General features: G+C 36.6%; 2 protein-coding genes across 2 annotated transcripts in view; one reads left to right on the forward strand and one right to left on the reverse strand.

The window, feature by feature from the left end:
* LOC110106020 (thioredoxin F, chloroplastic-like) overlaps positions 1-11,013 on the forward strand; it is a 27,008-nt gene extending 15,995 nt beyond the window's left edge. Inside the window, exons 2-3 of the mRNA XM_020835743.2 lie at positions 10,161-10,260; positions 10,491-11,013. Coding sequence (XP_020691402.1) covers positions 10,161-10,260; positions 10,491-10,625 — 235 coding nt within the window. The 3' untranslated portion in view covers positions 10,626-11,013. The remainder of the gene's footprint in view (positions 1-10,160; positions 10,261-10,490) is intronic.
* LOC110105984 (pentatricopeptide repeat-containing protein At2g44880-like) lies at positions 10,684-13,648 on the reverse strand. The gene has a single exon (XM_028698572.1). It carries the CDS (start codon positions 13,144-13,146, stop codon positions 11,800-11,802), a length of 1,347 nt encoding a protein of 448 aa, XP_028554405.1. The 5' UTR covers positions 13,147-13,648; the 3' UTR covers positions 10,684-11,799.
* Positions 13,649-14,185: the final 537 nt, after the last annotated feature.

Below are 14,185 nucleotides of genomic sequence, written 5' to 3' on the forward strand. Positions count from 1 at the left end.
AAAAACTCCACAAAATCCTAAAAATATTTAAATTTGAAATTCAACCCATTAACCACTTAAAGCAAAATCCGTCCACCCTCCGCAACAGTTTGTCGGGGCGGACAAATTAAAATTTACCTCAGCTCACAAAAGAGCTAAATGCCTAGTCGAAAATATTACTAGGATCCATTCTCAAACAATCTCTTGCCAGTAAGGGCGTGGTACGTGTCCTCTAACCGGCAGTTTCGCCGCCAAATGGCACTGCAGGTAAACGGTTATGACCCGGGGCCCTCTGAACCGAGTGGTTTTGCCGCCAAATGGCACCACGATATACCGGTTATGACCAGAGCCAATACACTCTTTAATGGCGTTAAATCCTTGAGATATGAATCAATAGGATATGATTGATAGGGCACAAAGCCCTCTGTTAGCTAAGGTGGATTTAAATTTGTCCTCTTAGACAAACATTCAACCCCGGTCTACAAGGTACCCTTGGACGAAGCAACCCATGGCTGCCGACAAGGATCCTTCTGTCAGGTTGGGTCGACTACCTCCTCTGACTAAGTAGACTAGAGACCATGATGGCCCGGGACGATGGAACCATGGGATCTTGATCGGGTCCATCATCCATTCCCCCACCATCAGCTTTAAGTGCAGGATGGTGAAATTTCTACTTTAAATATAAAATCTTCAAATTCCCAACTACTTTCCAAAATTCCTAACCCATTGCTGCTACTATATGCCAGATAACACGTATTCTCTACGTATCTGATCGACGACTAGCCTTAATCGAAAGTTCTCTCTCGTGATCGGGAGGGGTAATTAACTATAGGGGCTTGCGCCTATAGGAAACCAGAACTCAGATCATAAAGTCCTCACAAAATGACGGCGAAATCTCTGGGTAGTGTCTTATCTACAAGCCCATCTGCCTTCCAAAATTTACCTCGGAACTTAGTTCGTTAAAACTCCATCGTCGAATAAGAAAAGCGAGTGGAGGCCGGGGCCGAATTTTCAGAGCCCACACCTACTCCCCTCATTAGATGCATAAAATAAAATTTTAAAATTATAATTTTCTTCTGGGTGTTTGTGCTTACCTAAGATGGCCTTATCAGGTAAGAGATGCATAAAATGTTTTATCTCTATTCTTATGCTTTGAAAAAGATTTTGTAAGCATATTAGAATTACAACATGAATATGTACCCAAGAGCTAGCGCTAGACATATAAGAAAAATACAAATCATTGATTTTATTTTTTAAGGTAGCATTTTTTTCCTCAAACATCAATATTAAAAGATGCAACGACAACAACAAGCCTTTATGACGCTATGTGGGATTGGCTATATGAATCAATTTTCTCCATTATATCCTATTAATAGTTAATTTCTCATTTAAATATAATAAAATTGTCATTTTAATACTTCATAATCAAGTTTTTGAAGTATTCCTCCACCTTTCTTAACATAGGTGGGCTCTAAGATAGATACTCTTCTAACCGGGTCATTAGAAGGCTGATATTTTATGTGACCAAACATCTGAGATGACTCTCTCTAATCTTATCTGCCATTGGAGTTACTCCAACATTTTCATGTATATATTCATTTCACATTCTATCTCCAAGAGTAAAGCCACTCATCCACACGAGCATTCTCATCTATGCAATACATAACTTAATTTTATGCTTCTCTTTTAATGACCAACATTCTGCGCCATAAAACATTGCATGTTTGAGGGTTACTTTTCTATCATGCATGTTTGAGGGTTACTTTTCTATCACATAGTAGGCCCGATGCATTCCTCTATTTCAACCATCAAACTTGAATTCTACTAATAATATCCACATCTGTTTCACCATCGCTCTGAACAATAGACTGGAGATGTCTAAAATATGCACTCTTTTGCATGACTTGGTCACTCAATGACACAATCTCACCGTTAGGTCTATTACTACTAAAATTATACTCTATGTATTCATTTTTAGCTCTACTCAAACAAAAAACTTTTAACTCTAAGGTTGAGTTCCATAATTCAAGTTTTTCTTCAACTCTCTCTCTAGTCTTATCAATAAGAAGAATAACATTATTTGCAGATGTCTAGAAAGAACATGCATGACTAAAGCAAAAAGATATGGGCTTAAAGCTGATCCTTGGCTTGATGTATTCCAACTAAAATAGGAAAATACTTGGTCAAACCTCATTGTGTTTGAACCCAACTAACATGTCCTGTATACATATTCTTGATGTCTTGAATATAAGCATTATTAAATCCTTTCTTTTCTAGAACTCTCCAGAGCACTTCACTTGGAACATTATCATATGTTTTTTCTAAATCAATAAATATCATAGGTAGATCCTCCTTACACTCTATACTTCTCCATCAAACCTCTCAACAAATGTATCGCTTTAATAGTAGACCTATCCGGCATGAATCAAACCGATTTTAAAAAATATTAGTATCATGTCGTAATTTATGCTCAATTACTCTCTTCCATAATTTTAATGTGTGTCACATTAACTTAATTTCTCTATAATTCACACACTTGGCAATTTTCTGCAAGAGTTAATGGTTCCTTTTTGTTCCCCATTTACTTGGCAATTTTCTTATGCTATTTCTTCTTCTTAATTGTTGGAGGAATGCTATTAGGGTCATCCTTGTGAAGCGTTTAGATATTTTCACAAGTATTTATTTCTCTTTTGAAATTTCCTTATCCATAGTACTCATGATCTTGTTGGTGATCTAAAGACTATCATCTAACAATTAAAATATATCTCTAGATACAAAGATTGAATATAAACCATGAAAATCAACTTATAAAAACCTTTTAGAGATTCTAAGAGAATGATTACCAAAATAATATTCTTATTGAGCTTTTAATGAGCACTTGATCTTCAATTTGTTTTTTTTAATATAAAATCTCCGTTAAAATGATTTATAATGATAACAATTTTACTCATAGATCTATTAGCCTTTAGAAGTGAAGGAGGCGCTAGTTATAAGCCACAGAATTGCTTACAATGCCTCCCAAAGTATACAAATGAATTCTAAGTAAATTTGCTTACTTAAAAGCTTGAAAATGGCTATTTGGAATATAATATGCACTAAAGTGGATTATAGACACGATCAGTTCAATTTCAGTTGAATTTTGTATTGATTGTATGGTTCTAATTTAGATATTTTGGATAAAAACTGCAGCAAATTTCCTTCCATAGCAATCACCTAATGATTAATAATGACTAGTTCCCAATGGCAATGGCAAGTTGGATCGTATTTGCTATCTTCCATTACATTAAAATTTTGTGAAAATTAAGACCATTGGCTGCTAAATGAAATCTAATAACGTAATAGTTTTAATGAATTTGCAAAGTTTTTTTTTTTAATTTATAAATATAAATACTTAAAATAATTTTCGTTTTACTTTTAAATAAAATTATTGCAATATCTTAAGTATGTTTTATCACCGTAGGATCAATTCACAAATCAAAATAAAAAAAATGTTAGATGAATTCAAAGGAACATACTCATTCAGCTACCTTTATCTTGGAGATTTGAAATCTTCAGTGTTCATCTCTTGAACATTTAGCTTTTGAACATTTTAGCTTTTCTCTAAGTGAGCAATCCTCCAAATTGGCCTACTGAAATCATCTTCATGATTGTTATAGAATTATAAACCTACAAATACTTAGCAACCATTAGATGATAGACACAAAATCTGTTATCATTAAATCAACGATGAGGCTCACATGTGTCACATGGGCTTGTGCAGTCAACAAAAATTCCAAACATCTTTAACTGCATCTCGAAGCAATGCTTGCCTCTCTCTCTCTCTCTTCTTCTTCTAGTTTTCATATTTATAAGAGTTTAAGTAGGTTATTTCAATTATAAGCGTGTTTAAATTTTAATTTGGAGAAATGCAAAATTACCAATTTTATAATTAACTTTTAAATTATTCTTCTTTAGAAACAAGGATACTTTTTTTTTATCCTAAAATCATTTAATTTGGCTTTTATGCTTGGGAATATTATTCAAATCCTAGTAAATGATTCATTATAATATAATGTATGATCATACATGTCACTAGCGCAAAATGGCCATGCCATGGCGCAACACTGCATATATATATGGGCGTTATTTGCTTGGCGTAGCCTGACACATCAAAATAGCACGCACTGTTTGTGCCATGCATGAGCAATGGCGCATGGCACAAGGCGCAAATGACACACGCTATTTTGTAACATGTTATAAATTTTAAATTATAAATTATAATTAATTTTTTAAGATTTATATATTAATATTATAATTAAGTATTAATTAATTGAACATTAAATTAATAAAATATAAAAAAGTTGAATGATTTAACTTTTTTTTAGGATTTAAAGCTCTCATTTTTGCTATTTGACAGGATTTAAGCTAAATTATGCTTAAATCCTGCTCAAATCTATTGATGTAAGTTTTTTTAAGATTTAGAATTTTCATTTTTTGCTATTTGGCAGGATATTTATGCTTAAATTTTGTTTTAATCAATCTATTGTTTGTTATTTAATGGTTTTTAATATTAATAAACATAAATTTTTATTTATTTTATATTGTGTTCTATGTTTGAAATGGTGTACGCCATGCTATGTGGGGAACTTTGCGTTGCGGTGTGCCATTCACCTTTTACATTTATGCATATGATTATATGTTTATTATAATCTCATGTTCAATGAATTCTAATAAGACAAATCTATATTGTATTCATAACATTGTTTTAAACTTGAATATTTATGAAATTGATGGGCTTTTGATAGTATTTACTACCCTAGTTTCAAATCCAGTCAGGAGAAATTTGTACTTCTGTATGTGGATTTAATGTTCTTATTAAGTTAAATGTTGCAAAGACGAGGATGCTTAGATGGATGAGTGGCTTTACTCTTAGAGATAGAATGAGAAACGAGTATATACGTGAAAATGTTGGAGTAGCTTCAGTGGCAGATAAGATTAGCGCGAGTCGCCTTAGATGGTTTGGACACATAAAACGTCGGCCTTCTGATGAATTGGTAAGAGAGTAGATGTATTAGATTTGGCCGTTGTTAAGAGAAATAGAGGTTGACATAAAAAGACTTGTTTTGAAAATATTAGAGATGACCTTTTTTATTAGATTTAAATGAGAATTTGACTCTTAACAGGACACAATGGAAAAAAATGATTTATGTAACCGACCCCATGTTGTGAGATAAAGGCTTGATGTTGTTCTTGTTGTATTCTATCATCCAATCATAATCTTTAACTTTCACAGGTATCAATTCATTGTTTTGATGATTTCATAATAAATATATGTAGGTTAGTGTTATGAATTTTTTTCTTTTAAATAAAAATTGTGTTACTAGTGGCGTGGATGGGCAAGGGAAGGGCTGGGTCGCTAGGGTTTTGATGTTATTTCGTTCTAGAAATTGGACTTAAATTCTAGTTGATTTAATAACCAAATTGATGACGAACTATTGAAAAAGGGGTTCTCCTCTTGATCTTCATCCCTAACTTTTACTTAGTTTCTTTTTTGAATTCAATCTCTAATGAAGAGGGAATTGAGTTGGGATTTTTGAGAGAATTTAGAGGGAGCAAGTGGGGGAAGTCTTGAAAGGAAGAAAGCTGCTATTGGGAATTGTGCAAGGAGTTCATGATAATGATAGAGGCCGTGATAGAGAGACATGAGATATGAGATATGATGAGGACATCAGTAGGAGATTCCGGAATGTCTATCATCGGAAGCAGCGCAGAGCGACGATCACGATCAGAAGTCTTTATTTTTTATTTATATTTTGTATTAGTGTTTCTTGTATTAGTTGTGACGATTATACCCTTTATCTGTTTGTGTTTGAGTTGTAGCCCCGAGGGCATTCTTGTCTTTCTTTTCTAATTGTTTGGAGGCCTATATATAAGGTCCTCATCTTGTATGAGAGACATTCATGAATGAAAAAAAAAATATATGTTTTCTCTCCAGAGCTTGTGAGTTCTTGATTGGTGAAGTCCTAAGTTATGGGAAAAGCAATACCCACCAGTTGCCGGAAATGTCCGGGGCTCGTGGTCCGACTCATCTCGTTTCACCGCCGGCTATGTTGCACCGACACGGACATGACGACACTGACACGACACGACACGGACACGTGACACGGTTTTTTTTGAAAATATAGGACACGGGTACGGCGCGGACACGACAATACATTTTTTTATATAATGTATATATATTAATGTAATATCATATTAAAAATGACAAACAATAATAAATGAATGATACGATAACTTGTCTAGCTTATAATATAAAATATTTAGTACAAAATATCTAGTATAACCACAAAAATATAAGCAAATAATCACTTACTACAACATCGAGCATTCAAGCTTCAACTACTAGGATTAGCTTTAGAGGTTTGTTTTTGGCCTTCAATATCATCATCATTGAATATCGATACTTTCAACTCTGGTTCAACAAGAGAAAGATTTGTAATTGTACAAAAAGAGAGGAGATGAAAATACCTTCACTGCCAAAGATAAATGAAAATGAGAATATTCGATGAATAGGTATTAAATGCAGACGTTGGTTTGTTGTTGTGGATATGAAATAAGAAATTTAGTTTAAATCTCGCCAAATATAAGAAATTATATTTTAAAAAAATTATAAAATATTTAAGATACGCGTGTCCAATTTGTTTTTAATATTTTTTTAATCGGACACATTTTCGGCGTGTCCGACATGCGTCGGAGGAGTGTCGTGTCGGACACGGTGTCGGACACTGCACGCCTCTTTGAGGAGAAGTGTCGGTGCATCATAGACCGCCAGCCTCCCTCATCCTCCTCACCTGTCGGCCGCCCTTCTCACGCCCTTCCCCACAGTTGCAAAAAAAACTCCACCGGCCACTCTTCCCACCTCCCATTAGACCGCCGGCCTCCCTTCCCTTTCTCCCCCACCAGCCAATCCCCTTCTTTCCCAAGCCCACTGCCCCCATCTTAATGTTGATTTCAATCTTCATTAAGACCTTCCTAATTTAGCCTACATAATTTGGGAAAGATTTCATTCTATTTGAAATTCAAAATTTGAATTTTGAATACTTTCCTAAATTAACCACGTTAAATTAGGAAAGTTTTCAAATTGAATCTAATTAAATTTTAAATTAGATTGGACCTCATTATTTCCTTCCTAATTTAGTTTCATGAATTAGGAATATTTATTAACTCCCACAAATCCCTCCCAACCCCATGCATGCTGCTGCTCCCTCCATGGGATCTCCCTCCTCTCTCCTCATTAATCTTCCTCCACTTGAATTTGATTTTCAAATTTCAAATTCTTAAATCCCTTTTCCTATTTTACTAAAATCTGAAACTAATTTCAGATTTTATATTACTTCCCCTCTCCAAACCCAAACCCTAATTCCACAAAAGCAAGCCCCTCTTCCCTTAGCCGCCCTTCTTCCTTCCCGCCTCTTCGAAACCTTCTTGCCTCATGAACTACACTCCAAGAAAGAAGGCCTCCCTCCATCAACAATCCCCTTGACTAGTGCATGGATGATCCGGATCATGTTGTGGATTCCTCTACGACAATCAAAGTTTAGTGGATATTTATCTATCCACTTTCTTCGACCTCAATCCATAAGTGGATAACTCCGTAGAAGATTACATCAATCACACCTTATTCACGTTGGCGTCATCAATTGAAGAGCATCTACCATCCGGAAGTTGGCGGATCATTTGGTACACACCCACATCTTCTCCCTCTATGGCGAACTCTCGTTGGGCTACTACCATAGGTGTCTTCAAAACTTTGGTGGCATCGTTTGGCTTGCTAAGATTCTTTCCCGCTAATCCTTACTAGACGAGCTTGATTGAGGGAAAGTCAAGGTGACTTTTCTATTTGTTAAGTGTGGGATCTCTTGTTTACAATATTTAAGTTTATCTTTATGATTGAGATCATTCTCAAGTGATTGTTATTCTATATTGTAATTGATTGCCTTTACATATTATTGATAGCCTTAAGTCTAAGCATCTAATCTTGTGAAACATTAGTTTATATTGCAAAGCTTAAATTAATTTCTTTATAATCTCTAATGCAATTCCTATTGGTTTCACATCAAGATATGTGAGACATTTGAAAAAAAGAGTAATTTGATTCATATATCATTCACGATTAACAATACCTTATATTATTTGTTATTAAAATATTATTACATGAATAGTTCAAATTTAGATATAGAGAAATGCTATAATGAGAGTAATCCTAGGGAAAATGATGTTAATTATTTTCCATGAAAATTGAATATACTAAAAGGTAGAAAATTAAAATAGTGTTCTTAAATAACTAAATTAATCAAAACAATGTGAGATTCGCTTATACATCAATTACATCAAGAATATTTACATGAGAACCATGTGACGTCAACATCATAATGGAGACAACTTAATCACTACTCTAACCTACTCCCTTACCCATAAGCACAGGACAAGTTTCTGATTTGTGCTCATGGTTTACTTTATGATAAAGTAAAGCTATTATAATCTTGATGTAGAACCTTAAAATGCCTTGAATGATTATTTTTTTTTGGGAAAACCTGAATGATTATTTTACTTTAACTTTGTCTAAAAGACAGGAGTCATCTCTGAGATGTCATCTCATTCTACAGCTAGTAGTGGCTCATCGATCGTCGTGAACTTTTTGTCTATTGGGGTCGAAGTTAGCAAAGAAGCGTCAAAAGTAATACAGAAACCACAGCAAACACTTTATAGGTTGCTGTGAAATCACCATTCTTTTACCATTTAATTGGGGTTGGCTTGCTGAATCTTTCTGGTTTAATCTAATTTATCTAGTTTTGGAGCAAACTTTAGCTGAAGCTCTACGCATTGACTGTTCCAAGCTTTTGGACCTATTTATAGGAAGCCATTTTTTTAACCACTTAACAACTAGGAGTTTGGCTGTTCTAGTTGTTATTTGTGGAATCTGATTATGCTGATCAATCTGATTGATCAACCAGAAAGATTCTTGCTGAATATTTTCGATTTAATCTAATTAATCTAATTTTGGAGCAAACTTGAGTTTGAAGCTCTACGTATTGACTGTTCCTAGCTTTTGGACCTATTTATAAGAAGCCATTGTTTAACCACTTGACAACTAGGAGTTTGCTGTTCTAGTTGTTATTTATGGAAACTGATTGTGTTGATCAATCCAGTTGTTCAGTTGCCTCGAACCTAAAATTTCGTCGTGCTCACTGGGTGAGAGGGGTTTATTCGATGCTTGGGTTAAGGGTGCTCGGGGCTAGAAATTTTTTTTGCTTGTACAACATTTTTGTGCTACGTAGCCGAGCGTTGGGGAGCTGAACGACAAAGAGCAGAGCACCATAGCGGTCGAGATAGGACGCCACAGTGAATCAAGATAGAGATTGAGCGCCGCAGTGCTACGAGACTGACCGAACAATTATTTTTCTCGAGGGTTGCATCCCTTGGGGGTTATAATTTATTTTCTCTTGTACTTTTTGAGTATGTAGACATTGAGAATGGTGCATGTGAGAAGAGAATGAGAGAGTGAGAGCGAAGAGAGATCTGCTTTTAATTTGTCCCAATTTTCATAGTGGATTTCTTGGGGTGGTGTGGCTCCGTTGTTTTTTTTCCTATTTTGAGTTTTCCACGTTAAATCTTGGTGTCATTTACTTTTCTGATGCTTTTACTTTCTTGCTTGTTTCGTCATTGTGGTTTTTTACTCATCTCTCCCCAACACTAGTTTACTAGCTTCAACTATTGTTTGGCTAAACCCAATATATAGCTACTTCTGATCCTCTATAGATTTTGCCTTGCAATCTATTAGTTTTACTTTCTTCAACTCTTTAAACCTTTATTTTTTTAAATTTACTTAGCTTTGGGGTTGTCATGGACAACATTTCATTTCATTTTGTTTTTTTTAAAAGCAATTATGTGCCTTACCATCTCCATACAAACTCTACTGAAACATCTACAGACAACCCCATTCTACAAAATAATACTTACATGCTTAACTCTATAGTCCTGTGCATGCCTAATTTATATTTTTCACGCTTCTTAACATTGTTTTGAAACGTTTATTGTGACATTTATTAAGAAAACTTAATCAATAATCTATAATTGAAATCTCTTTGCTATATTAACACATTGTCTTAGTTTTTCATCTTCTGATTCTCTTCACTGCGAAGGTGTGGCCCTTGCAAAATCATCGCTCCCAAATTCAAAGAATTATCAGAGAAGTACCTTGATGTCGTCTTCCTCAAGCTCGACTGCAATCAAGACAACAAAGTACACACAATATTTTACTTAAGCTTCATTTGGGATAGCTTTCTTACTGCTTCTTAAAACAGTTTTTTAGTATAAAAATTTGAATTTTTATACTAAAAAGTTGTTTTAAGAAATAATAAAAAAACCGTTCCAAATGAAGCCTTAATCTCTCTGCTGTTACATATTTGCTTATAGCTTTGTTATGATATATTTCATGGCGCAAATAACTGAACTCTTAACCTTTCTTACAGGCTTTGGCTAAAGAGCTAGGAATAAAGGTTGTTCCCACCTTCAAAGTTCTGAAAGGCAGCAAGGTTGTGAAGGAAGTAACTGGAGCTAAACTTGATGATATAATCCTCGCAATTGAAACAACAAAATCTAGCTAATGACTTCAGGATGCTCTAAGCCAGTAGAGACTTTTCTCTTTAAGAACTCTCAGGGAGTTCTCTCTCTCTCTCTCTCTCTCTCTCTCAACTGGTACGATAGAACTGCAGCCATCCAAATGTCTAAGAACATAAAATGAACTTTATTTTCTGCTTGCCTTTCATTGTTCTTTGGAAATATAGGCTTTGTTTGGGACGGCTTTCTTATTGCTTCTTAAAACAGCTTTTTAGCTCAAAAATTTTAATTTTTGAACTAAAAAGTTGTTTTAAAAAACAATAAAAAAACTGTCTCGAGCGAAGTTATAATGTAATCTCTGTATTTAACTCTCTTTGTTTTCAAGGACAAGGATGTGCGGTTCTTTGCCCGGCAATGAAAAATACTTCTGCAGTTGAAGTATTAGATGTTTTACATTAGGATTTTTCTATTTTTCTCTTAATGTTTTGCTCAGGCAATTGATTGCAAGAGTGATGCAAATAGATCCATTTTCTAAAGACTTATTCATAACCCTTACAACAATAGCATTTATGCATTTAAAATCTGAATTTCTTTGTGTACAATGTCTAGCACCTTATGAATGGAGTTTATGATTTAAGTTTAAAGTTTTGTTTGAGATAGCTTTCTTCTACTTTCTATAACATTTTTTAGTTAAAAAAATTGTTGAATTAGAAATTTTTTAACTAAAAAAGTTACTTTAGAAAGCAGCAAGAAAGTTGTCCCAAACAAAGCATGACTCTCTCGATGCTCATCAAATAATGACGAGAGACGATCGACAGCTTTTGAAGGACAACATATTGGTAACACAATAATGATAGCAAAAAAAATACTATTTTTATTTTTATTTAGATATTTTGAGTTCTATGTATATAAATAGTGAAGTGTAAATCTTAAATATATAAATATTAATATTTTGAATCTATATAAATTCCCCATATATTTTTGGTGCAGGATTCTTTTGAGAGCAAAGATTTTTACAAACAAACCCTCAAAATAAAGAGATTATTATGTGCGGTGTTCGGATCATTCAGAGGCGAATTCGGACGCGTCACATCACTTGGATGCACTGGGTCCTGGGTGATGTGGCACGTCTAGATTCACCTCCGAACAAATTTGAATGCATCAAGTAAAAATTTTCCCAAAATAAAAGGTCTTGATGGGGAATGTTTGTTGTCTTTAATTTCAAGTCCAACTAGATCCAGGCAACTTCTCAGCTCCTCTTCCTCTCATCAGCTTCCTCACTCTCAGAGCCTCAGCCCAAAGTCCTTTCTCAGCATATATACTTGAGAGCAGAATGTAGTTCCCAGTGTTCTCTGGCTCCAGTACAAAGAGCTCTTTGGCAACACTCTCTGCAATCTCCACATTACCATAAGTCCTGCAGGCTGCAAGCATTGCTCCCAGAGTTTCTACATGAGGTTTCGCCGGCATTCCCCGAATCATCTCATAAGCCTCCCCGAGCCTCCCGGCACGGCCAAGCATATCGACGACGCACGCAAAGTGATCCAAACAAGGCTTTATTCCATAGTCCTCCACCATTCTTTGCCAGAACCTCAATCCATCTTCGACGAGTCCTGAATGGCCACAAGCACTCAGGACACCGATGAATGTGATCGGATCCGGCCTTATCGCCTCTGCCTGCATTCTCTCAAACACCTTCAGAGCTTCGAGGCAATGGCCATTGGAAGCAAGTCCATTGATTAGTGCAGTGTAGGAGAAAGCATCAGGGGAGGGGATCTCGTCGAATAAGCGAAAGGCTTGTTCGACTTCGCCACACTTTGCATACATATCGACAAGTGCAGTGAGCACCCGCACATTCCTTTCGATGCCTTTCCGATCGATATAGGCCCCAACCCAGCAGGCTAGCTCGGGGCTCCCGAGCTGGCTAATGGCGGATATGATGCAGGTCATGGTGGCGGAATCTGGCTCGACGCCGGACCTTTGCATCTCATTGAACAATGCCCAAGCTTCCTTTGCTCGCCTGCTTTGCGTATAGCCTGCAATCATTGCAGTCCATGAGACCAAATTCCGTTGTGGCATTTCATCAAACAGCTCACGCGCGTAATCTACAAATCCGTTTTTACAGTGCCCCACTATCATCACCGTCCAGGACACCACATTACGGTAAGGGATAGCATTAAAAATCGCTCTTGCAGCGAAGAGATTCCCAGTATTGACATAGCCAACGACCATGGCGTTCCAGGAGATGATGTTCTTCTCAGGCATTTGGTCGAACACCTTCCTGGCGGAGAGCATGTCCTCGCCAAGCCGGGCATGGGCACCTAAAAGCGCGTTGTGCGAGACGAGATCCTGAATAGGCATTTGATCGAACACGCGGCTCGCAAGGGGGAGCTGGGCGCACTTGCCATACATGTCGATAAGAGCGTTGGCGACCGGGAGATGGCCGGCGAAGCCGGTGCGGAGGATGCGGGAATGGAGCTCGCCGCCGGCTGGGAGATCGCCAGCAGCGGCGCAGGAGTTGAGGACGAAGGGGAATGTGAAGTTATCCGGAGAAATGGCGAGGGTGGGCATGCGAGCGTAGAGGCGGAGGGCGTGGCGGGACTTGGAGAGTGCTCGAATGGCGCGATTGTAGAGATGGAGAGAGGGGTCCGGGGAAGAAGAGGCGACGGAGAAAGCAGCGGAAGGGGAGGAAAGAGAGGCGTAGTGGGAAAGGAGGAGGGAGGGAAGGGTGTGGTCGATGAGGAAGAGGAGGTTGCAGCGGAGGAGGTGGGCATGGGTTTGCTTAAGCTGGGAAAGGGAGGAGCTTGCATGGTTTAAGAGCTCCGCCGCGCCGTTGGATTTGCTAATGGAGGAAGAGCTCCTATTTTTCCTTTGGCTCGAGCTGGGGTTGTGGTTTTGAGGAGGTGTGGGATCTTCGGATGTCGCCGGCGACAGAGAAATGGAGGAGATGTTCGGCGCCGCCACCTTTGCAGTGGCTGAAGGACTTCAACGGCGGATTGCGAGAGCCTGTCCTGTAATTGTGTTCTAATTTTTCTCATATTTTAATGGATTATTAAAAAATGAAAATTGATATGCTCTTAGCGTTGGTAATTATCTTTGAAAGTTTATTAAATTTTTTTGAATTCTACACAATATTGATTTGCTCAGCTTTGAGGTTTATTCCCTAAAATAAAAAATATTCAACTAAAAATTTATTCAACACATTTTGCAAGGTTTTGAAAATCAGACCAAATAACGAACTGAAAGGAGATGTTCACGTTCGAAACGTTCGACCGATCGAATAGAGGTCGAACTGGATGATGTAATAAATAATAATTTTATTATAAAAATAATAAAATTAACATAATAATGAAATATAATAACCATATATTTTAATAAAATTATTGTTACTTCATATTAATGATATATCATCAAAAAATTATCTTGATCGGGAACAAATCTCAAAGCAAAATCAAGTTGAAAACTTCAAAAATTAAATGTGGGATCATCTGAGCTCTGATTTCGGCACACTTATAGTTAAACTGAACGTCTCGAAAATATGAACCCAACGACACCAAATTCGACGAAATCTGAGCTCAAATTGGTCCAAATCGAAGGCCCGAAGCACCTT

This window comes from Dendrobium catenatum, unplaced genomic scaffold (assembly GCF_001605985.2).
Source record: "Dendrobium catenatum unplaced genomic scaffold, ASM160598v2 fragScaff_scaffold_9, whole genome shotgun sequence".
NCBI classification, from domain to species: domain Eukaryota; kingdom Viridiplantae; phylum Streptophyta; class Magnoliopsida; order Asparagales; family Orchidaceae; genus Dendrobium; species Dendrobium catenatum.